Source organism: Lepidochelys kempii, chromosome 6 (genome assembly GCF_965140265.1).
Source record: "Lepidochelys kempii isolate rLepKem1 chromosome 6, rLepKem1.hap2, whole genome shotgun sequence".
Lineage (NCBI taxonomy): Eukaryota > Metazoa > Chordata > Testudines > Cheloniidae > Lepidochelys > Lepidochelys kempii.
Genome location: NC_133261.1, coordinates 15,407,922 through 15,433,011, shown reverse-complemented (window position 1 = coordinate 15,433,011; position 25,090 = coordinate 15,407,922). Strand labels below are relative to the sequence as shown.

Here is a 25,090-nt window from a genome sequence, read left to right as displayed (position 1 = left end):
CTGAAGGTGATGGCTAGTGGCGTTCTGTTATTTTCTTTGTTGGGCCTGTCCTGTAGTAGGTAACTTCTGGCTACTCTTCTGGCTCTGTCAATCTGTGTCTTCACTTCAGCAGGTGGGTATTGTAGTTGTAAGAATGCTTGATAGAGATCTTGTAGGTGTTTTTCTCTATATGAGGGGTTGGAGCAAATGCGGTTGTATTTTAGGGGTTGGCTGTAGACAATGGATCATGTAGTGTGGTCTGGATGAAAGCTGAAGGCAAGTAGGTAAGTATAGGGGTCAGTAGGTTTCCGGTATAGGGTAGTGTTTATGTGATCATCGCTTATTAGCACTGTAGTGTCCAGGAAGTGGATCTCTTGTGTGGACTGGTCCAGGCTGAGGTTGATGGTGGGATGGAAATTGTTGAAATCATGGTGGAATTCCTCAAGGGCTTCTTTTCCATGGGTCCAGATGATGAAGATGTCATCAATGTAGCGCAAGTGGATAGGGGCATTAGGGGACAAGAGCTGAGGAAGAGTTGTTCTAAGTCAGCCATAAAAATGTTGGCATACTGTGGGGCCGTGCAGGTACCCATAGCAGTGCCGCTGATTTGAAGGTATACATTGTACCAAAAGTGAAATAGTTATGGGTGAGGACAAAGTCACAAAGTTCAGCCACCAGGTTTGCTGTGACATTATCGGGGATACTGCTCCTGATGGCTTGTAGTCCATCTTTGTGTGGAATGTTAATGTAGAGGGTCACATGTTCTTGTCAACTGCTGGAAATGCCCCACCTTGATTACCACTACAAAAGGTTCTTTTTCTCTCCTGCTGGTAATAGCTCACCTTACCTGATCACTCTCGTTACAGTGTGTATGGTAACACCCATTGTTTCATGTTCTCTGTGTATATAAAATCCCCCTACTGTATTTTCCACTGCATGCATCCGATGAAGTGAGCTGTAGCTCACGAAAGCTTATGCTCAAATAAATTTGTTAGTTTCTAAGGTGCCACAAGTACTCCTTTTCTTTTTGCGGATACAGACTAACACGGCTGCTACTCTGAAATCAGTCCATCTGATAATTTACCCACAAACAGAATTGTGCAAATAACAGGTTTTTCAGTTCACTGGCAATTCCTGGGGGTGCAGGAAAGTCTAAAAAAGTTTGGTTTGGATTGAAAAGAAAATGACATTTTTGGCAAGTCAAAAGTTAAAAAAAAACAACGCATGTTTTGACAAAATAAAATGTTTTGTTTTAATCCCACCCATTTTAAATTTTTTAAAGGAAATTTTGAAACAAAAATTTATTTTGGACCCCCTCCCCTCCCAAGTTTAGTTTTGAAAATGTGTAAACAAAATTGGGAGGGGGGTTGGAATTTTTTTAGGTTTATTTCCAACAATTTCCAAACAATTTGGCAACATGGACATGAATTCACCTGTTGTTTTTTAGTGAATCTCCATTTTTCACCAGGAAAAAAAAGGTTGTGGATAAAAAGTTTTGGCCAAAACCTTTCACCCCTCTCTACTCACACTAGTAATTCCACCAACTCTACCTGGTTCCGTCTTATATGTGGGTGTCTAAGACTTCTCTGCCCTTTTTCCTGCTGTCCCTGTAGGGCACCACCTCTCCCCAGTAGGAGAAAGATGCAATGTCTCCTATGAGTATCCCCTCACAGCGGGGATACCAGCAGGGCAGGTGACTGGAGCTGATGGGCTAACACTCCATGTTTTCATTCAGCAGTGAGAGATTTTAGGAGACTGTGGCCGCACGCCCTCACAGCATAGACCACCAGCACCACAGTAGCTCGGCCTCTGTTTTCTTCCAGGCCTTCAGCTGATCCACCCAGCCTTCAACCCCTTCCGGGCTGACGTGACGCAGCCCTAGCTAGGTCACATCAATGTTCCACCACTTCCAGGGCAACCAAAGTCCAAACTGAACACAAAGAAACAAAAACTCTTCCCTTCCCACAGGGAGGCTGCACTAAGCAGCAGTCTCCCCCTCTTCCTGGCCTCCACCAGCCTTCTCTCTTTCTCAGTGAGCATGTCAGATCTGCTCTCTTAGCCAGCCAGGCAGCAACAGAGCTGGGTTCTTCCTTTTTAGCTCTTCCCTCAAAGACTGACACCTGCACAGGTGTCACAGGGCAGGGCTGACTGGGCTCCGATTAATCCTTTCCTGACTCCTGTGGGGTCTGTAAACCTCATCACAGAGACAAACAAACCAACCAAACCACGAGCAAGGTGAAACTGGATTATTTATTTTTTTGAAGAAGGGGGTGTTCTACATGTTAAGAAACCATCCTACGGGGAACGGCAGCACACCTCAATCAGCCGCAAAGCCATTTCCTTGGAGCAATAATGCATGTCATGATCCATGCCTGCAGCTTCGCTGATAGACCTACTCATTAAAGCAGGAGGAGATGCCCCTGGTAGACTTCTTGTGGAAGATCAAATACCAGGACTCTGTAATCGAGCAGAGAAAGGCATAATGAGAACCGATGGCTGAAAGCTGAAGCCAGACAAATTAAATTAGAAATTAGGCACAAATTTCTAATGGTGCATACGATTAACAGACTACCAAGGGAAATGATGGATTCTCCATCTCTTGATGGTTTCAGATCAAGACTGATGCCTTTGTGGAAGAGGCTTCAGCTGAACACAAGTTATCAGGTGCAGTGCAGGGGTAACTGAGTGACATGCACTGACCAGTGTTATACAGAAGGTCAGAGTAGATGATTTAACGGTGCCTTCTGGCCTTAGAATCTATGGTTCCATGAATCAGAGAGTTCCAGGTTTCAGGGAGATGCTTTCAGATAACAATTACACATCATGGATGAAGCTGGGTTCAGAGCTTGGTTGAGGGAATCCATAACATGTGCCAGGCTCTGGGCTGCTCTCTAGCCCACTTCCTGTTAGCTAGCTGCAGGGCCCATCAGATGGTGCTATGCCATCCTCTCCCCATCCAGGATTTTGCAGGACAGGCCCTTGGCTTGCAGGACATTAATAGATTTTGGGGGGTGCTTGTGCCGTGGCGCAATGGTGCGGCAGCTCAGCAGGGGACATGTGAGCAGCAACAACACACAATGGCAGTTAGCAGGGGTTTTCCACAAGGGGGATTGATGGAGGGAAAGCAGAGAGGGTGAAACAGAAACGCCTCTCACTGAGGGGCACGGGGTAGCTGCTCACTGAGGGGGGCTGTCGGTCTCTCCACCAGGGGACACTCATGCTGTGGGTCCCTCTGACACCACAGGCTCTGGCTCCGCGGTGGCCTCATGGGAAGCAGGCAGATTTGTCAGGGTAGCGACTGGCTGGGAGCAAAACACAAAGTCATGGGGTGAGCAGTGATGGCTCAGTAGGGGTAGCCCTGGCCGATCACCTCCTAGCCATGGGCAGCTGCTCCCTGGCCTGTCTGTTCATTTCTTTAGTATCTCCCTGCCCTTATCCAGGCACAGACATAAACACTTCATAGACACCCCATGGAGCATCTGCTCCCATCTGCCTCTCAGTCTTACCCCTTTGCTCCCCTTCTCTACTCAGCCACCCTCTGCCTGTCTCCCATGCTCTCGCCATCTCTGCTTATCCCCCCAGGGTCCATCCCTACTTTCCTTCCATCCCTTTTCCCCCAGCTCTCTGTGTTAACCCCACTCCTCCCCAGATCTCCCAGAAGCAGCGGGGTAGTTACCACATCATCGGCAGAGTTCTGGCGACACACTGCTTTGCACCCGAAGGCTGCCAGGGCAATGGAAACAAAGAACCCCAGCGAAGTTAAGATCAGGATGATGACCCGCATGCCTGTGCAATAGTGCTGGGAAACAGAGCAGGAGATGGGGAATCACAGACAAGCCCCTGGACTCAGCACAGATCAGAGGAACTAATGACCGGACAGCCCTGTTTGTTTCCGTTGTCCATCCCCTGGTAGGAATGGGAAGGAGTGTTCCCTGCAGTCTATTCTCATGTCCTGTCCAGTTCCAGTGGGTCAAGCTCCAAGAAGCCGTCAACAGGAGGAGGAATTCCAGGAATTAATGAATCCCCCACCTACCCCAAGAGACAGTTCCCAGGGGGACAGAGAAATGAAGCCCAGGCCTGAGTTCCTCAGGAGATATATCCCCTCCTCCAACTCCCATCCCTCGTCCCATCCCCCGATCACAGCCAGCTGGCTGCCCCACCATTGCTCTTCTATAGCTCTCCAAGGAGGAGGCACCCACCAAGACCTGGTACAGCCGCCTGCAGTGCAACCTGTTGCTGGAAGGACACCGGATGTACCGATTATGGGGATCGTACACCAAGTCCACCAGGTAGAATAAGTTGATCACGCCCACCACCACCGTGCAGATGATGTCGATGACCAGGCAGGCTTTTACCTGGAAGATGAAGGGAAATGGTTGTCGCTGCTAGGAAGCACCAGGGTGCTGGAGAGTAGGAATGGGGGACTGCCAATGCTCCTGGACAGATAACGGCTGTAGTCCTAAACCCCAGCGTGCTCCCCTAGAGTCCTTCCAGTGTACAGAGGGGAGCTGCCCCATCAAGAGATCACCTCCTAGCACAGCCCCTCTCTGGATCCATCTCACACTGACATATGGGCTTGGCCTCCTGTCCTGACTTGCCCTTCCCTCCCAACTAGCTCTGCCTTGCCTCTCCTGAGGACTGGGCCAGGATCACCTCTTTCTTCCCCAGGGCTGCCCCATGTCCTGGCTCTGTCCCCTGGATATGCCTATGGCTCTATGTCCCCTTCATGCAGCTGGGCCTTGGGTACCCCAGCTGCCCCTAAGAGCACCACTACAAATGTGGTTCACCTCAGCCACTGCTCCTGGCCCATCCCTCACCAGTGGCTTCCTCCTCTTCTCCCCACCTCGCCCTCTGACAGAATTCCCCAGTGCAAGGCACAGCTACCTTGGGCCTTATAGCCCCAACTGGCCCAGAGGGTACAGTCCCTCTTAGGAGGGTCGCTTGTCTGGGGAGAGGAATGAGGAGGGATGTGACCAAGCCCTGATGCAGCCCTGGGCCAGGCTTTATCAAGAGGTTACTCACCAGAGCCAGGCTGTGGGCTGTGTCTGCAGCCAGAGTGATGATGCCGGCCAAGAGCAACTGGAAAGGAAAAGAAAATAATCAGGAGCATCGGCAGAGCTGGGGTGGGGAGGGACTGGGATAGCAGGAGGCTGCAGGTTAGGGGTATTGGCAGAAGTGTGGGTGGGGGGAACCCATGGCTGGTATAGCAAGAAGGCTGTGGGTTGGGGGACATCAGCAGGGCTGGGGGTAGGGAGAGAACCCAGGAGTGAGATAGCAGGGGTTGGGGGTCAGGACTGAGAGGCACCGGCAGAGCTGGGCATGGAGGCTTAGGCAATGTGTCATTCATAGAATATCAGGGTTGGAAGGGACCTCAGGAGGTCATCTAGTCCAACCCCCTGCTCAAAGCAGGACCAATCCCCAATTTTTTCCCCAGATCCCTAAATGGCCCCCTCAAGGACTGAACTCACAACTCTGGATTTAGCATGCCAATGCTCAAACCACTGAGCTATCCCTCCCCCCAAAGCTACCCCTTTACCAGCACTGCTGAGTAAAAGTGGACGTGCAGCTCATCCCTATAGACGCAGGGGGAAATGGCCAAGAGGACACCAAAGGCCATCTGCAGCAGCCCCACCAACAGCAAGAGGGCCTGCAAACGGGAAACAAACCTGCCATCAGCATATGGCTCTGTGCGGGGGCAGGACAACCAGCAGGGGGCAGAGACAGGCGCCGTGTCCAGTCACTGGCTAACAGGCAGCGGGGTCTGTCTGACAAGAGGATCCCAAAGACCCCAGGTGCTGTGCAGGGCTGGCAGAGAGCGTGAGGCTGGAGCAACAAGGGGATGAGCTGTGAGATGGGGCAACAGCTTTGTGTGTGTGTGTGTGTGTGTGTGCGCACGTGCGAGAGAGAGAGAGACTCTCCAGCCCTCAGCCACCCTCCATGCACGTTGCTCACCCCCAAGACTCTGGGCTGCCCCTGGAGGAACCGCTGCATCAGGGGTCCTGCTTCCGACATGACAGAACCCAGCCTCTTGATATAGACCAAACTCCTCACAGGCTCTGGAGCAGGAAAGACAGCCCTGTGGGTGCAACAGGGACTGGGTCATGGGGTGCACTGGAATGCAAAACTGTATTATACCGTTCCTCTGCTAGGCGTTGCCGTGTGGAATATACCTTAGTTAAGCCATTCCTGGCAGTGCATGAAAGGATTTTACAGCAAAGACGTCTCTGGGAGAAAGGCTCTGCAGCCAGTCCATATCTGGTACAAGAGCCTGACTTGCTTATGGCAGCTCAGCAGCCTAACATGCACAAAACGTACACAGGGCATGTAATGATAGCAGAGACTTTGGAGTAACCAGTTACCCATAATGTTGTATGGGGGAAATCATTATGCAGGGAGCCGTATTTGGAGCCGAGCCAGCAACACTTATCTGTACATTTCTCAGCCACAAACTCAGGAAAGTGTTTACTGTTACTCTCTGGTGTCTTTTCTGGTGTTATAACAGCAAGTTGGCAACAGCTATTACATGGTGTCAGAACAAAACTGAAAGTAAGACTAGAGGAGAATGAATCTGGAAAACACTGGACCAACTAAAGCCTCCAGGAAAGTTTGCATTTGAAGGAAATGCAGCAGAAAACTGGAGAAAATGGAAGCAAAGCTGTACGGCACTGGGAGAGGCACAGACAAAAAGATGAGTGGCTGCAAACAGCATTACTTCTTCCTGTGGCAGGTGAAGAAATGAGAGACATATTTAACGCTTTTCTATTTGATGATGCAGTAGATTAAAAAAAAAATCAGGTCTTAAACAGGAAGTTTGAGGCATACTGTCCACTGCCAAGAAATATCCCGTATGAGACTGGAACACAGGTTTCACTAGAAGTCAGACAGATGGGGAAAATATAGACTAGCGTGCGACTGATGGAAAACTGGCAGCACAATCCTCCAAATGTGGAGAACTGTGTGACTCACTCAGTAGAGACCCCATTGCGTGTGGTATTGTGTCTGACTCTGTGCGAGTGAGTTTAACCCTTGAATGTGCTGACATGCAGATGAAAAGGCTGCAACCACAAGTGTCTTGAGGCCATTTTCAGAAAACCTTTTCATAGTACTCCATCAAGGATTCAAAGGTGGTTGCTAATACTCCAGAAATATCAACTGGAAGTTGGATACAGACCAGGGAAAGAATTAGTAATTGCTGACACTTTATCCAGAGTCTACATGTTGCATGATGAAGGAGTAAGTTCAGAGGAAGCTGATGTTGCACTACATCTGATTAGCTTTTACTTTGCCTATTGCCAAACAGAAATTGAAGGAATTTCAAGCAGTTCCTGCAAATAATGTTGTTCTGCAAACTATTTGGCAAAGAGTGCCAGACAATAGATCTGTAGTACCAGAGTTTATTCGTGTTATTGGTCATACAGAGACAACACAAGGCACACATTTTTAACAGTGCAGGTGATTAACCAATGGAACAAGCTGCCAAGGGAAATGGTGGATTCTCCATCTCTTGATGGCTTCAAATCCAACCTGGAGGCTGTTCTGGAAGAAGCTTCAGCCAAACACAAGTTACTGAGCTCCACAGAGGTGTAACTGAGTGACATTCTGTGGCCTGTGCCACACAGGTGGTCAGACCAGATGATCTAACAGTCCCTTCTGGCCTTTAAATCTAGGAATCCATGAAAACCTGAGAGCAAGCCAGAAACCTGAGAGCAATTGGAGATCTTATACCACCTCCGTGCAACCCATTTAGTGACAGCATCACTCCCATGGCCTGCTAACGGAGTTCCATGTCCTGACCCCATTAAGAGCCTGTCTCCCTCGCCTCGTCTCTCTCACTTTTCCACCCTCTCTATCCCTCTGTATTTCCCCCTTTGAATTCATCCATTCTCTCTCTTTCAGTCTCTCTGTCCCCAGCCAGTGCAGCCCCTCCTTAGAGAGGCACCCCTGGGAGGATCAGCCTGGTCCCTGTGGGGGAAGCCCCAAGGGATGGGGGAACAGGCCTAGTCTCTAGCTAGGAAGCAAGTGGGAAGCAGAGGATAAGGAAACAGATAAGGACACAGATTTTGGGTTCCCAGGGTGGGAGACTCCTCTGGCCAGGGATCCTGTCCTGCCCCAGAGGGTCCTTCACCCTACTCAGGCCAGCCACCTCTCCTGCAAGTGATCCAGCCCCAAACCCCTCATCCCATTCACTGCCCTCATCATTGTCCCCTCACACACCCAGCCCTGCCTGGGACCTGCATCTCCCCCTGGCGCTCACCTGTGTTGCTCTATCTCAGCACGGGGTGGGCTCTCGGCGTGAGTGCTATTCACCAGCTCTGCGCCTGTTTCTCCTGCCACTCCCCTGCCAGACCAATCCGATCCTCCTTGTCACATTACAGCCAGGACACCCCTTCCAGGAAATGTCCCAACCTCCCACAGGGCTGCCAGATGCTTACCGCAAACAAGGGACTTTCAACATCGGGCTTGGTCTGCTTCCCCACCCCCATCCTCGCTCAAGGATCTGTAGATACTTAGCACATCAGTCTCCCCCAGGAGTCAGGGGAGTGACCCATCCACAGTCCCCATCTCGCCCATTCCTCCTTCAGGAGACTTCCTCCGGCCTTAGACCCAATGCAGGGGCAGTTTTCCCTCTCCTGGAAAGGAGAGTGAGGTGAAATATTTGGCCTGAACCTTCTTCCGGTGAAAAATGCAGATTCAGATCAACTGAAATATTTTGCAAATTTGTGTTGAATTCTCCAAATCAGAGGGGGAAAAAACCCTAAAAATTTCCGAACAAAAATTGAAAGGTTTCAAATTGACATTTTCAAAACCAGACTTATTGATTCAACACACCTTTTCATTTAAAACTGAACTGGTCTCCTTTTTAAAAAATTAAGAAACCCTTAAAAAATAATAGCTCAAAGATGAAACAACATTGGTTATATGAAACTTTCCACTCAACTCTAAATGATATTTTTCTTGACTTTATGATTTGCCAAAAATGTTGAAATTATTTTTGTTGTGGTTCAATGAAAAGTGAATCCCCCGCCCGCAACATTTTGGTACCCCACAAAATAGATTATTCACAGGGCTCTACTGCAAAGCCCTTTCCAGCCACAGATTTTGTAGGGGTGTAACCCCCACTTCCCAAAAGCACATATGCCTGCTACATACTCCCACTGATGGGTTAGGCTTTAACCTCACTCCTGCCATGTGAGGCCCACTGGCCGACCTGAGCTGGCACAGAGCCTATTGGGTTCTGCATCATCACCAGGATTGGCAAGTTCCCATCACATGGCCAGAGAGAAACAGAATTTGGCACTGCTCGCTTGAGAGGGTCCAAACTCTGCTTGAGGTGGGGGTGGGGTTGATTGTTGGACAAGCGTCATTCTTATGTCAGTGTACAAGACTTGACTCACAGCAGGTGCACCCCCTCATGGGTGGGCATGGTGTAGCAGGTCTTTTGTTTCTAGCACCCCATGTCCATGGTTGCTTCAGTCCCACTGTGGTTCATATCTTCTCACAACTCAATGAGGTCACGTTTAACAAAGTCCAAAAACTAATATTCCCACTCCTTGAGTTTGCTGTGGGCCCCATGGTCCTTATGTCAGAGCTCTCAAAACTCCTTACCCTCTAATGTCAAGGCATGTCACACAACCTTCATCCTCCCAAGGTCTGCTCCCTCAGGCTCCTTGTTGCTACCTGCCTGGAGTTCTTCCTAGAGTAGCCTCTTTTCCAGGCCTTCTCCTGCCCCCGTAGGCCAAAAGCCTAATGGGAAGAAATTGTCTAAAGTAAAATTGTACTCCATTTTGCTTATTTTGCCATATACTCCATTTTGCTAGCTTTGAATTAGTAAGAAGAAATTGTAGCCTTGAATTAGTAAAAAGAAATTGTTCTGAGTTTATTCTTTGCTGATTTTGTTAACATTTGTTCTTAGAAGGATAGGAGTTTTATGGCTGTAATTGCCTTATTTACTGTTTGGTGTGAGTGAAGAATGTATGGTAATTAACTGAGAAAGGACAACTAGGCTGGATGGTCAAGAAGGGAGTGGAGGAGTCAAGAGGCACCATCTTTATTATCAATCACCCAGATGGCAGATTGACGACCCTCAAGCAAAGGCACACACTCCAAGGAGGAGGTAAGGAGTTGAGCCAAAGGGACGAGATAAGAAACAGCTGCAGAACCTCCCGGTAACAACTCAAAATAATACTAATTAAGAGCAACTTTGAATACCTCGTGATTGACAGTTCCGGTATGACACAGCAAGGTCGATAGACTTGTATGGGAACTTATCACTATAAAAGAAGTGTGTATTGCTATGGGACTTTGGGTTCGTTCTGCATCAACATCAGAGCTTCGAACACATTCGACAGAGGCCCAGCTTCCCTCCCTTGTGTGCAGTTTCAGCTGGCCACTGGAACTGACCGAGCAACCCCAAGGACTGGTAACTTTAAGATCCAGCTGCAGAATCTTTTGGAGTGTGCGTGGAAGCATATGCTGATTTCAATGCTTAAATTGTACTCTCAATAAATGTGGCATATTACCTTATCCCCTTTAAAAAGATTCCATGTGCTTCTTATAAGCATAACACGCCCACCTCTTGAAGTTCACCCTTCTCTCAGGACCCTCCCCCACCAAAATCCCAAACCAAAAGACAAATGTAAACCCGCTTCTGCCCTCCCTAGGCTTGACCTTGTGTCTCTTCCTCTGTTGAAATGCTCCAGGGTTCTCTCCCTGGACGTTCAGAGCCTGCCCTATTATCAGGGCTCACCACCACAGCCTGCCTCTGCCAGCCTCTTACCCGACTTCTCTACTCAGAAAAGGATGCCAGTGCTACCTCACTCTCCCCCTGGGCTTCCCCCTTGACCTTCCTCATCTCCCTAGTCACCCATCCCCAGAGAGGGACTGGACATTCTTTCCCTCTGCCCCAGCAGCCTCCTCCTAATCTGTGCTTCCTTTCTTTATAGTCACCACTTTGCAGCTTCTTCTCCAGCTGGGCTCCATCTTTAATTAGGCCTACAGGGGCAGGTAGATGAGTTAATTATCCTCATGCCAATTAACCCTTTCAAAGCCAAGATGGGGTATTTATCCCTTCACAGCTGGAAAAGCTTTTCTGAGGAGGAAGGTTTTGGAGTGATCCCCTGTGGGAGTTGGTTCTGTACCATGTTCAAAACAATGACCAGAGTGGTCACTTGACTTCAGTGGATTATGGGACATTTCCGGAGGCCAATCACAGCACAGAAATGCAACACATCACCATACTAATACCCCGGTGCTCCAGCCTGGGCACAGAAAGCTCTATGCTTGTCATGTAGGTGGATTACCAGATGCGCTCCAGCTGCAGAATCCAGGCACTCTAAGTGCCTTGCCATTGTGGACACCTCAAGAGTTAGGGCGCCTGGGGCTGATTTAATGCACTCTAACTTGCAAGTGTAGCCAAGGCCTAAATCTCTGGCACTTCCTGACTGAATGCAAAACTCAGCATCTGTAATATGCTATTGGTACAGATGCTTAATTTTACCATGACAAGATTGTATCAGTGATAGCCCAATCTCGGTTTTAAAAAAAACATTTCATGCTGTGTTCATGCAACAAAAAATAGTGTCAGCTTCCAGGCATTGATTGGTTAGTTTGCTTTGATCTAGTCTTCTTAGAAACAGGACTAAGCCCTGGTCTACACTAGGAGTTGAGGTCGAATTTAGCAGCGTTAAATCGATTTAACCCTGCACCCGTCCACATGACGAAGCCCTTTCTTTTTACTTAAAGGGCTCTTAAAATCTATTTCTTTACTCCACCCCCTGACAAGGGGATTAGCGCTGAAATTGGCCTTGTCTGGTCAAATTTGGGGTAGTGTGGACGCAATTCGCCAGTATTGGCCTCGGGGAGCTATCCCAGAATGCTCCATTGTGACCACTCTGGACAGCACTCTCAACTCAGATGCACTGGCCAGGTAGACAGGAAGAGGCCCACGAACTTTTGAATCTCATTTCCTGTTTGGCCAGCGTGGCAAGCTGCAGGTGAGTGCAGAGCTCATCAGCAGGGGTGACTATGATGGAGTCCCAGAATCGCAAAAGAGCTCCAGCATGGACCGAACGGGAGGTACGGGATCTGATCACTCTATGGGGAGAGGAATCCATGCTATCAGAACTACATTCCAGTTTTCGAAATGCCAAAACATTTGCCAAAATCTCCCAGGGCATGAAGGATAGAGGCCATAACAGGAACCCAAAGCAGTGCCATGTGAAACTTAAGGAGCTGAGGCAAGCCTACCAGAAAACCAGAGAGGCAAACGGCCGCACCGGGTCAGAGCCCCAAACATTTGGCTTCTATGATGAGCTGCATGCCATTTTAGGGGGTTCAGCCACCACTACCCCAACCCTGTGCTTTGACTCCATCAATGGAGATGGAGACAACATGGAAGCAGGTTTTAGGGACAAGGAAGATGATGATGATGAGGTTGTAGATAGCTCACAGCAAGCAAGCGGAGAAACTGGTTTTTCTGACAGCCAGGAACTGTTTCTCACCCTGGACCTGGAGCCAGTACCCCCCGAACCCACCAGGTGGAGAAGGGACCTCTGGTGAGTGTACCTTTTTAAATAGTATACATGGTTTAAAAGCAAGCATGTTTCATGATTAATTTGCCCTGGAATTCACGGCCAGTATAGCTACTGGAAAAGTCTGTTAACATGTCTGGGGATGGAGGGGAAATCCTCCAGTGACATCTCCATAAAGCTCTCCTGGATGTACTCCCAAAGCCTTTGCAAAAGGTTTCTGGGGAGGGCAGCCTTATTCCATCCACCATGGTAGGACATTTTACTCCTATGTTATCCTTAGGAGAGTAATATCATTCATGGTCACCTGGTTGAAATAGGGTGTTTTTCTTAAGGGGACATTCAGAGGTGCCCGTTCCTGCTGGGCTGTTTGCCTCTGGCTGAACTGAAATGTTCCCTGCTGTTAGCCATACAGTGGGGGGAAGGAAGAGGAGGGAGGGGTTAGCCATGCGGTGGGGGGAGGCAAAATGTGACTTTGTAATGAAAGCACATGTGCTAGTATGTAATGTTAACAGCAAGGTTTACCGTGAAAGAAAGAGTGTACCCATTATTCTATAAAATATGTCTTTTTAAACACCACTGTCCCTTTTTTTCCCTCCACCTGATGCATGTGTTTCAAGGATCACAGGATCTTCTCCTTCCCAGAGGCTAGCGAAGATTAGTAGGCGAAAAAAACGCACTCGCGATGAAATGTTCTCTGACCTTATGCTGTCCTCCCACACTGACAAAGCACAGACGAATGCATGGAGGCAGACAATGTCATAGTGCAGGAAAGCACAAAATGAATGCAAGCAGAAGTGGCGGGCTGAAGATGATAGGTGGCGGCAGCGTGATGAGAGGAGGCAGCATTCAATGCTGATGCTGCTGGAGGGTCAAACTAATATGCTCCAGCGTATGGTTGAGCTCCAGAAAAGGCAGCTGGAGCACAGACCACCGCGACAGCTCCTGTGTAACCAACCGCCCTCCTCCCCAAGTTCCATAGCCTCCTTATCCAGACGCCCAAGAACACGGTGGGGGTCTCCTGCCACCCAGCCACTCCACCCCAGAGGATTGCCAAAGCAACAGAAGGCTGGCAATCAATAAGTTTTAAAGTGCTCTGTGGCCTTCTCCTTCCCTCCTCCATCCCCACCCGGTGCTTCCCTTCTCCACCACCCCTCCCGGGCTACCTTGGCAGTTATTCCCCTATTTGTGTGATGAATTAATAAAGAACGCATGAATGTGAAGCAACAATGACTTTATTGCCTCTGCAAGTGGTGATCGAAGGGGGGGGGGGTTAGCTTAATTGGAAGTAGAGTGAACCAACGGGGGCGGGGGGGATCATCAAGGAGAAACAAACAGAACTTTCACACCATAGCCTGGCCAGTCATGAACCTGGTTTTCAAAGCTTCTCTGATGCGCACTGCACCCTCCTGTGCTCTTCTAACTGCCCTGGTGTCTGGCTGCGCGTAACCAGCTGCCAGGCGATTTAGCTCAACCTCCCACCCTGCCATAAACGTCTCCGCCTTACACTCACAGATATTGTGGAGCGCACAACAAGCAGCAATAACAATGGGAATATTGGTGTCACTGAGGTCTAACCGAGTCAGTAAACTGCGCCAGCGCGCTTTTAAACATCCAAATGCACATTCTACCACCATTCTGCACTTGCTCAGCCTGTAGTTGAACAGCTTCTGACTACTGTCCAGGCTGCCTGTGTATGGCTTCATGAGCCATGGCATTAAGGGGTAGGCTGGGTCCCCAAGGAGAACTACAGGCATTTCAACATCTGCAATGGTTATTTTCTGGTCTGGGAAGAAAGTCCCTTCCTGCAGCTTTTGAAACAGATCAGAGTTCCTGAAGATGCGAGCACCATGTACCTTTCCCGGCCATCCCACGCTGATGCTGGTGAAACGTCCCTTGTGATCCACCAGTGCTTGCAGCACCATAGAAAAGTACCCCTTTTGGTTTATGTACTCGCTGCCTTGGTGCTCCAGTTCCAAGATAGGGATATGGGTTCCGTCTATGGCCCCACCTCAGTTATGGAATCCCATTGCAGCAAATCCATCCACTATGGCCTGCACATTTCCCAGACTCGCTACCCTTGATATCAGCAGATCTTTGATTGAGTTGGCTACTTGCATCACAGCAACCCCTACAGTAGATTTGCCCACTCCAAATTGATTCCCAACTGACCAGTAGCTGTCCGGCATTGCAAGCCTCCACAGGACTATTGCCACTCGCTTGTCAACTGTGAGGGCTGCTCTCATCTTGGTATTCTGGTGCTTCAGGGCAGGGGAAAGCAAGTCACAAAGTTCCATGAAAGTGCCCTTACGCACACAAAATTTTTGCAGCTACTGGGAATCGTCCCAGACCTGCAACACTATGCAGTCCCACCAGTCTGTGCTTGTTTCCCAGGCCCAGAGTCAGCATTCCATGGCATGAACCTTCCCCATTAGCACTATGATGCCCACAATGCCAGAGCCCTTGTTTTGAGAGAAGTCTGTGTCCGTGTCCTCATCACTCTCGTCTCCACGCTGACATTGCCTACTCGCTCAGTTGTGGTTTGGCAGGTTCTGGTGCTGCATATACTGCTGGATAATGCGCATGGTGTTTAATGTGCTCCTAATTGCCAAAGTGATCTGAGTGGGCTCCATGTTTACCGTGGTATAGCATCTTCAAGGAAAAAGGCGCAGAACGATTGTCTGCCGTTGCTCTGACGGAGGGAGGGGCGACCGACGACATGGCTTACAGGGTTGGCTTACAGGGAATGAAAATCAACAAAGGGGGTGGCTTTACATCAAGGAGAAACAAAAAAACTGTCACCCAGAATGGCCCCCTCAAGGCTTGAACTCAAAACCCTGGGTTTAGTAGGCCAATGTTCAACCCACTGGGCTATCCCGCCCTCTCGTATTCCAGGCAGGACTGAATCTCCATTAAATTTTTCAAGGTGCCCCTGACAGACCTCACCAAAACAATTGTCGGCCGTTGATTTCATGGAGGGAGGAAGGGAGGGGGAGCAAATGAGTACAAAACAAATATGGTCTATTTCTTGTTTTGATCCACTCCATCTGTCTTTTACAACTTGGCTCGCAGCAGACGGTGCAGTAGGACTGCTAGCCATTCTCATCTCCTGGCTGCTCGCCAGAAGACGGTAAAATACGACTGTCGGCAGGACTAAAGAGAATGACCACTGAGAACAGTCTAGATCCATCCTCTTTAGAACCCCCTTTCAGGTAGTTGAAAGCAGCTATCAAATCCCCCCTCATTCTTCTCTTCCGCAGACTAAACAATCCCAGTTCCCTCAGCCTCTCCTCATAAGTCATGTGCTCCAGCCCCCTAATCATTTTTGTTGCCCTCCGCTGGATGTTTTCCAATTTTTTCACATCCTTCTTGTAGTGTGGGGCCCAAAACTGGACATGGTATTCCAGATGAGGCCTCACCAATGTCGAACAAAGGGGAACGATCACATCCCTCGCTCTGCTGGCAATGCCTCTACTTATACATCCCAAAATGCCATTGGCCTTCTTGGCAACAAGGACACACTGTTGACTCATATCCAGCTTCTCGTCCACTGTAACCCCTAGGTCCTTTTCTGCAGAACTGTTGCCTAGCCATTCTGTCTCTAGTCTGCAGCGGTGCATGGGATTCTTCCATCCTAAGTGCAGGACTCTGCACTTGTCCTTGTTGAACCTCATCAGATTTCTTTTGGCCCAATCCTCTAATTTGTCTAGGGCCCTCTGTATCCTATCCCTACCCTCCAGCGTATCTACCTCTCCTCCCAGTTTATCATCATCTGCAAACTTGCAGAGCGTGCAATCCACACCATCCTCCAGATCATTAATAAAGATATTGGACAAAACCGGCCCCAGGACTGACCCTTGGGGCACTCCGCTTGATACCGGCTGCCAACTAGACATGGAGCCATTGATCACTACCCGTTAAGCCTGACAATCTAAACAGCTTTCTATCCACTTTATAGTCCATTCATCCAGTCCATACTTTAACTTGCTGGCAAGAATACTGTGGGAGACCATGTCAAAAGCTTTGCTAAAGTCAAGGAACAACACGTCCACTGCTTTCCCCTCATTCACAGAGCCAGTTATCTCATCACAGAAGGCAATTAGATTAGTCAGGCCAAGTCATCACTTGCCCTTGGTGAATCCATGCTGACTGTTCCTGATCACTATCCTCTCCTCTAAGTGCTTCAGAATTGATTCCTTGAGGACCTGCTCCATGATTTTTCCAGGGACTGAGGTGAGGCTGACTGGCCTGTAGTTCCCAGGATCCTCCTTCTTCCCTTTTTTAATGATGGGCACTACATTAGCCTTTTTCCAGTCGTCTGGGACCTCCCCCGATCACCATGAGTTTTCAAAGATGATGCCACTCAGCCTCCCCTCTAACCAAGCTGCATGATGCATAATGGAAAATGTAGTCCAGCAAGAGAACAAAGCCCATAAAGAAGATGGAGGGCATCATGCTTCCAAACTATAACTCCCATGAGGCACTACAGCAGCTAAGGTATATGCTGTAAATACTGAAGTATCTCAAAACATTTCAATAGCAAATGGCAAAAGGAATGTTTAGACATTTCTGAATTAAAAATTTTCAGAACTTTGTGTTCAGTGAAGAATTAATATTTTGTCCTGATTTAGATGGAAACAAGCATCTAAATGTCAGAACTTCCTATGGGATGGAAATTCCAATGATTGCTCAGCTCTAGTGTATAGAACCATTCTGAAGTCAGGACTCTGGCATCCATCAGGATGGGAAGCACTGCATTCATGGAAGATCATTTTTCTGATACACCAGAAATAGAAGGAACTCTGGGATTTAATTAAATGTTTAATTTGTTTAAAAAATGAAAGCAAGAGACATTTTAGATCAGCAATAACCCAGGTCAAGTTGATGCCCATGTCTGTCCCTGAAGACACACTCACCAAGCACCAGCAGCTCTATTATCCCTGCATACACCCACTTTTGATGGTACTGCCCTATATTAACAGGTCCCATTGGGGGATAATGTACCATCATGTAACGTGGTGACAAAACAGGTCAAATTCAGTCCGGGTGTAAATGGGTGCAGACTCCCTTTGGAGTCAATGTTGGGGATTCTCCCTAGGCCAGGGCTGCAAATGGCCCAGTGGCTTTGTTCTGGTGGATAACCCCATCCTTTCTCACTCCTTTGGAGCTGAGTGGCCTAGGGGCATGGAAGTGTTCTGATCTGTTTGGCCAGTGGACTGTATTTTTGCCTAGCTGGGTACAGTTTTTAATTGTACCCAGGTGAGGAAATAGAGGCCATTTATTGACCAGGGGAGAATCCAGGCCGTTTGCCAGCTGGGTGGAGAAGCCATTGGGAATGGTCACTGTGGCAGGGGAAGGTGGGAAATCTGCCAATCTCTACTAAGGAGAAGGTCTGCCTGGCTTTGCCCCTTGGCACAGCATCCTGCAGTGCTTGGGTACTTGGCCCCTCCCCTTGCCATGGGTTATTGCTCACAAGTGAAGCAGCACTTGCTCAGGGCAGGGAAACCACTGGGATCTCCATTGGGGGAGCTGTCTGATGATGTCACTCAGGCTGGTGGCATGAAGAGGGCCCCTCTCACTCAGGATCTGCTTTTACCTCATGAGAGCTAAGGACAACAATGGGCTGGAAAAGAAATGAAACATAGCGTGCTGAATAATCCATAAGTACAGCAGTGATGAAACCCAATCCCCAGGCCGCCATCCTGCTTCCTCCCAGCACCCACCTATCCTGATTGCCCTGCTATGAAAAGGCAATGTACCTGGGAACTTCACCCCAGTCCTTCCTCCATTCTCACCCACCGTCTGTGTAATGATATAATTTATGTATACTGTATTACTCAGCCACTAGGTATCCGTGCTGTATAAAGTTCCAGCAACGCATAACCTGCAGTCAGCAAGACAGACAAAGCTGAAACTGGAGCTGTATGTGTCTGTAGTTATAGCTATTTTGTTAAAATAAAAATCCCATTTTCCTATTCTCTCTCTCTTCCCCTTCTCCCCTATTCAGCTGCTGTTTAATTACCACATCATCTTCAGAGTTCTGGTAACAGACAGCTTTGCATCCAAACGCTGCCAGAGAAACAGTGAGGCACAACCCCAGAGTCGCTGTGAACAGTGCAATGCCCCGCATGCCCGTGCAGTAGATCTAGAGAACAGACCAGGGACAGAGAGTTACAGACAGACATATCCCTGGAAACCAGCATAGAAACTAGAGTGTACAACTACATCCATCCCCACAGGCAGTCTGTGGAGGATGGTCGCTTATACTGCTGCAATATTCATCCAGCCCCCTTGTAAGTGATGCCAGGGACTATAGGAAATGTACACCATAGAAATTCTACACTGTGTGAATATTTAATAGTCATCATTCATTTATTAGTTATGCAGCACCTAATATGTGCCGGGCACTTTACCAGACTACGATTATAATTTAATATTACAGTAGGACCTATAAGCTTGGGATCCCATTGTCCTAAGAGTAGATTGTAAGAGATGATCTGTGTCCCAGAGATCTTACAGTCTAAATAGTCATGACAGGCAAAAGCTGGGAGACCAGAAGGACTGTTATCCCCATTTTATAGATGGGGAACTGAGACAATGAGAGATGAAGTGACTTGTCCAAGGTCATACAGAAAGTTTGTGGCAGACTGAGGAACTCAACCCAGAACTCCTGGCTTCCAGATCAGTGCCTTAACCATAAGGTTTCTTCAATCCAGCTCCCCTGAGTCCCAGATTGCACTAATTTAGACATGCAGCTTCAGAGGCACATTGCATAAAGTCAGTAGAATTGTTTGAAAACTCAGAATGATCAGACAAATAAAAGTCAACTTGATTTCTAGTAACCTCCAATACAAACACCAACCATCCTATTCATGTCAGGGGGAATCGAGGGACTATCCCACAGATTTTCCAATACAAACTGGGGTGGGGTGGGAGGAAAAGGAGAATTGAGCAGGATTTTGAAAAAACAAAACCCTCAGAATTCCCCAAAGATATCCAGTGGGGGCTTTAGTGGTGGTGGGCTCCTATCTTGGAACACTGGACCACTGCGACGGCTTCCCATTGGCTGAAATCCAGTTGGAATTCTTAAATTGAGACTAGATCTCTAAGATAGGTGCTGCAATTCAACCCACAAGGTATTGGGTTCAGCTGGGCAGAAATTATTGGGTAAAGTCCAATTATTGGGAGAGGAAGGGTGGTCCAACCATCCCTGGCTCTGACATCCATGTCCTGTGTGATCTACGGCAAGTCACTTAGGCCCAGATCCTCATGAGTATTTAGGCGTGGTGAGAGTTTGCCTTTCCCATCTGTAAGATGGAGATAATAGCACAGCTCTGTCTCCCAGGATCCATACATTAAAGCATGTAAGGTGTTCAGATACTACAGTAATGGGGTGAGAGAAAAACCTAAGACATGACATTCTCTGGCCCATGCTATGCGGGTGGTCAGAGTAGATGATCACAATAGTCCACCCTGGCCTTCAGATCTATAGCAACTGAGGGGGTGGAGTGGAAGCCCAGGCATAAAAGAAGATGGAGACTGAATCCCCCAGGATCATATATCTCCCCCAGAAAACAGTCAATGGCCTCCCACAACAAGGCAGGGCTAGACACGGGATCGGGGGGGGGAACCCACCAGGATCTGATCGTGCACACGGCAGTTCTGGAGTTGGTCCTGGAGGTCACAGGCAAAACTGAGATAGGAGAGCAGGTCCCTCATGTAGAGGAAGTTGATCACCATGACAACAGTTGCAGCAATAATCTGGATCACCAGACAGGCCTTCACCTGGAAGACAGCAGAACTATGGGCAATGCTGCTATGGATCAACATGGTGCCTAAGGGAGTGGCGCGGGGAAGGAGAAAGAAAGAGATACAGAGGAACAGGATTGATCACTCACCAGGGCCATGCTAGGTGCTCTGTCAGCAGCAATGGCAATGATGCCAGCCAAGAATAACTAGGGAAAGAGTCAGAGCACAAGGAGTAACAGTCAGGGCTTTGTGGGAGTGACGGGTACTCAGCACTAGGAAAGCAGGGCTGGCACTGCAGGGCCTCCGCAGAGCTGCAGGAGGTGCAGGACTGGGATTGAGAGGCACCAGAGTTCTGCATGTGGGGAGCCCAGGGCAGGGGGGCTATAGGTCAGGATTGAAGGGCACTGAAGGGTGTGTGGGTGGGCCAGCAGGGGCAGCTGAGACAACATATTGAATCTATTTCCCTAAGTTAAGTATCCTCACACCTTCTTGTTCACTGTCTAAATGGGCCATCTTGATTATCACTACAAAAGTTTTTTTCTCCTGCTGATAATAGCTCATCTTAATTAATTAGCCTCTTACAGTTTGTATGGCAACTTCCACCTTCTCTGTGTGTATATATATATATATATATATATATATATATATATATATATATATATATATATATTCTTACTATATGTTCCATTCTATGCATCTGATGAAGTGGGCTGTAGCCCATGAAAGCTCATGCTCTAATAAATTGGTTAGTCTCTAAGGTGCCACAAGTCCTCCTGTTCTTTTTGAGACAACTCATTCTCTTACCAGGATTCCTGGGAAGAAGTGGATGCCGACACTATCCGCGTAAGCGCAGTTGTCGATGGCGAAGAGGGTTCCAAAGGCCACCTGCAGCAGCCCCACCACCACTAGCACCGCCTGGCAATGAGAGATGCTACAGCCATTGGCAAGGGGGCTGGGAGCATCACAGTCACTACGGGTGCCAGTCAGATACCAGCGTGCAGGGATGCCATCCCTTGGAATGCAGGGAGCACAAGCCAGCCTTGCTGAGCCAGGCATCAGGGCTGGGGTGGGCGGGGTGCTGATAAACCACATGGGCATTTGCTTGCCCCCACTCTTCTGAGTTTCAAGCCTTATCAGAAGGGATCCCAAGTAGCCCTATGGGCCAGTGCAGAGCCCATAGGGCTACTCAGGACCCTTAGGTGGGTGATTGGAATCCTGGCAGCAGAGGAGCAGGCCTGGGAGAAGCCTGGCCTCTCCTTATTCCCAGAGCAGGTAGTGGCACTGCTGGATCCCCACCCACCTTCTCCACATCCCCCAGGGCGCCACCCTCATCTCTAAGGGATGGCAAAAGAGCTGGGTCCCCACTGCCCACAGAGCCAGGTCTGGGAGCTCTGCCCCAGCTGTTGGTTGAGGGAACATCAAGGAGACCAAGGCAGGAGACATGGGAGGGAAGCCCCAGCTCTGTCTCCCCCTGGGAAAGGCCTCACCCCAAAGACTCTGGGCTGCACCCCGAGGAAGCTGTGTTGCAGGGATTCCAGCTCTGGCATGGTGGCCCCCGGGCGTGGTGACACGGAACAATCCCCGAGTGGACTCCTGCAAACGAGCCTGTGAAGGGGGTAATGGGGTAATGTCAATCTGAGGAGGACATGGAGCAGACACATCTCCCCCACCCCAGCCAATGCAGCCCCCTTATGAGAGAGGCACCCCAGGAGTATCTGCCTGGTCCCTGTTGGTAAAGCCCCAAGGGAGGGCGAACAGGCTGGTCTCTAGCTAGGAGACAAGTTGGAAGCAGAGGGGACTATGATAGGGGCACAGATTTAGGTGTCCCAGGATGAGAGACTCCTCTGGTCAGGGGGAATGAGGGCCAGGGGTCCTGTCCTGTCCCAGGGGGTCCTTCACCCCCCTGAGGCCAGTCACCCCTTCTTTTAGTGATCCAGCCCCCAAACCCCTCATCCCATCTACTGCCCTCCCCATTGATGCCCCCAACACACACACACACCTCCCTCTCCACACTCACCTGGGTCTCTCTGTCCTGACACTGAGGTGGGCTCCAGGCTCACAGTGTGGGTTCCAATCACCAGCTTTATGCCTGGTTCTCCTGCTGCTCCCCCCAGACTGATCTGATCCCTTGTGTCTCCTTGGAGGCCTGCCAGGAAGTGTCCCAACCTCCTGTGGGGCTGCCGGATGCTTAGCACAGAGAAGGAGCTTTCAGCACAACTCAGCACAGGCTGCCCTGCACAGTCACTGTGCTCCTGCTCTCCCCCTGCGTGGGGAGCCGGAGGCGGGAAGGGGCCTGTCAGCTCCCATCCAGCCCAGGGAAGGTCACAGTGCCTCAGGAGCCAAGGGGCATGGCCCATCTGGGGGCCAAGCCATGCAGCTGCCTGTGGGGCTGGGTGGCTCCAGGGGATGGGAATGAGTGGCTGCAGGGTGGTTGAGGGGATCTGCCGTTCTGGAAACGTGAATATGTTGGGAAGGGCCACCAGGAAAAGAGACGTACACCAAGATGGCCACGACAGGGAGATTACCCCTCTCCCCCACCCACTCCACTACCCTTCGGCCCTCAGGGAGAGATTATCACAACCACCAGCCATTCCTGGAGAGCTGCCCCCAGCCCCAATCTCCTCCAGGATGTACACACATCTCCCCCCACCCCATCCCTAGCTCTCCCAATTGAACCCACACAACACTCTGTCTTCCCACCAAGGCAGGTATCCTTCTCCCCACACACAGCCTTCACCCCTCTGGGACAGTTTTTCAGGCAGTCACACGCAGGGTAATAATTATCTACTGAGGGGGCAGGGGCTGGCATTGTTCCCATGCCACAGCCCCCCCCACACACACACACACTCAGCCTAATCACAAGGCTGTTTTCTGCATCTGCCCTCACCCAACACATCTCCCAGGTAGACAAACACTCTGGCCCCAAGCAGCCTCCTCACTTCCCAATAGACAGCAACATTTCTCTATGCCCTTCCAAGAGCCCCCCACCAACCTGTTGCAATCCCAGCCCTTGCCCCCTCCAGGCCAGGCAGAGGACCCAACTGGGGGAAGCTGATGCAAGTGCCTGTTGATTTAGAAGGCTTCTCTCTGGGAGCAATCCTATCAGCCATGCACAAACAGTAAACCTTGTGGGTTTGGTTTTGTGGCCAGGAGACTACCAATTCTGCTAGTACACAGCTACCTCCCTGCACCTCACCAGCAATCATCATTCCCTCCCACCACTCCTAGAACAATCAGTGCTGGGGCTTGGAGTAGGGATGGCTGGATCACAGACCCACATACAATTCACTGCAGACATTACCGTGTAAGAGAGAGACACCAACTCTCTCAGTTACTGCCAGCACCATCCACCTAGAGTAGATTCCAAGGCCAGAAGAGACATCTGTGATCAGCTAGTCTGACATCCTGCTTAGCACAGGCCACAGGGCTGCCCTGAATTCATTACTGTTTGAATTAGCACAGATCATAGAACCACAGGGTTAGAAGGGACCACAAGGAGGGCCACCTAGTCTAACACCCTGCCAAGAAGCAGGATTTGTTGTGTCTAAGCCCTCCAAGGCTGGACAGCCATATGTCTGTTTTTGAAAACCTCCAGTGAAGGAGCTTCCGCGACCTCCCTAGACAGTCTGTTCCATTGTCCTACTGTTCTTACAGTTAGGAAGCTCTGCCTGAGGTTTAATCTAAATCTGCTCTAGTTTGAACCCATTGCCTCTTGTCCTGCCCTCTGTGGCAACAGAGAACAACTTTTCTCCATCTTTTTTATTGCACTGATCCTTAGGAAAAACTTCCAATCTTGACTTAATTTGCTAGTGATTGAGAATCCACCACAGCACTTGGAAAGTAAGTCTTTGTCTGCTAGACTGAAGAGCCCTTAATTTTCAAGTTTATGTACTCCATATAGGTACTGATTCACAGAATCATAGAAGATTAGGGTTGGAAGAGACCTCAGGAGGTCATCTAGTCCAACCCCCTGCTCAAAGAAGAACCAACACCAACTAAATCATCCCTTTGTCAAGCCAGGCCTTAAAAACCTCTGAGGATGGAGATTTCACCACCTACTAGGGAACCCATTCCAGTGCTTCACCACCCTCCTAGTGAAATAGTGTTTCCTAATATCCAACCTAGACTTCCACCCCGCAACTTGAGACCATTGCTCCTTGTTCTGTCATCTGCCACCACTGAGAACAGCCAAGCTCCATCCTCTTTGAAACCCCCCCCCACCACTTCAGGTAGTTGAAGGCTGCTATCAAATGCCCCCTCACTCTTCTCTTCTGTAGACTAAATAAGCCAGTTCCCTCAGCCTCTCCTCATAAGTCATGTGCCCCAGCCCCCTGATCATTTTCGTTGCCCTCCTCTGGACTCTCTCCAGTTTGTCCACATCCTTTCTGTAGTGGGGGGACCAAATCTGGATGCAGTACTCCAGATGTGGCCTCACCAGTGCCGAATAGAGGGGAATAATCAGTTCCCTCGATCTGCTGGCAATGACTCTTAATAATGAATCCAAATATGCCATTAGCGGCAACAAGGGCACACTGCTGACTCATATCCAGCTTCTCATCCACTGTAATCTCTAGGTCCTTTTCTGCCAAACTGCTGCTTAGCCAGTCAGTCCCCAGCCTATAGCGGTTCATGGGATTCTTCCATCCTAAGTGCATGACTCTGCACTTGTCCTTGTTGAACCTCATCAGATTTCTTTTGAGCCAATCCTCCAATTTGTCTAGGTTACTCTGGACCCTATCATAGAATATCAGGGTTGGAAGGGACCTCAGGAGATCATCTAGTCCAACCCCCTGCTCAAAGCAGGACCAATCCCCAATTTTTGCCTCAGATCCCTA

At 49.4% G+C, this 25,090-nt stretch overlaps 2 protein-coding genes across 2 annotated transcripts; both read right to left on the bottom strand.

Moving 5' to 3' along the window:
- Positions 1-2,370: 2,370 nt before the first annotated feature.
- On the bottom strand, positions 2,371-8,312 carry LOC140913798 (membrane-spanning 4-domains subfamily A member 4A-like). The gene is made up of 8 exons (XM_073350595.1): positions 8,234-8,312; positions 5,932-6,055; positions 5,516-5,626; positions 5,002-5,058; positions 4,179-4,334; positions 3,656-3,778; positions 3,160-3,281; positions 2,371-2,436 (listed from the first exon to the last, which is right to left on the bottom strand). The coding sequence occupies exons 2-7, from the start codon at positions 5,989-5,991 to the stop codon at positions 3,195-3,197; spliced, it is 594 nt and encodes a 197-aa protein (XP_073206696.1). The 5' UTR covers positions 5,992-6,055; positions 8,234-8,312; the 3' UTR covers positions 2,371-2,436; positions 3,160-3,194.
- Positions 8,313-17,699: 9,387 nt separating this feature from the next.
- Positions 17,700-22,348, bottom strand: LOC140913797 (membrane-spanning 4-domains subfamily A member 4A-like). Its single transcript, XM_073350594.1, has 7 exons — positions 22,273-22,348; positions 21,743-21,860; positions 21,060-21,170; positions 20,405-20,461; positions 20,142-20,291; positions 18,529-18,651; positions 17,700-18,129 (listed from the first exon to the last, which is right to left on the bottom strand). The coding sequence occupies exons 2-7, from the start codon at positions 21,800-21,802 to the stop codon at positions 18,082-18,084; spliced, it is 549 nt and encodes a 182-aa protein (XP_073206695.1). The 5' UTR covers positions 21,803-21,860; positions 22,273-22,348; the 3' UTR covers positions 17,700-18,081.
- Between the last annotated feature and the right edge of the window lie 2,742 nt (positions 22,349-25,090).

Excerpts from the sequence above, each read along its gene's own strand:
- LOC140913797 (XM_073350594.1), bottom strand. The coding sequence starts at position 21,802 with ATGCCAGAGCTGGAATCCCTGCAACACAGCTTCCTCGGGGTGCAGCCC. Across the intron at positions 20,462-21,059 it reads ACTTCTTCCCAGGAATCCTG|TTATTCTTGGCTGGCATCAT; the intron begins GTAAGAGAATGA and ends CTCTTTCCCTAG. Across the intron at positions 20,292-20,404 it reads GAGCACCTAGCATGGCCCTG|GTGAAGGCCTGTCTGGTGAT; the intron begins GTGAGTGATCAA and ends GCTGTCTTCCAG.
- LOC140913798 (XM_073350595.1), bottom strand. The coding sequence starts at position 5,991 with ATGTCGGAAGCAGGACCCCTGATGCAGCGGTTCCTCCAGGGGCAGCCC. Across the intron at positions 5,059-5,515 it reads ACTTTTACTCAGCAGTGCTG|TTGCTCTTGGCCGGCATCAT; the intron begins GTAAAGGGGTAG and ends TTTCCTTTCCAG. Across the intron at positions 3,779-4,178 it reads GGCGGCTGTACCAGGTCTTG|CACTATTGCACAGGCATGCG; the intron begins GTGGGTGCCTCC and ends TCTGTTTCCCAG.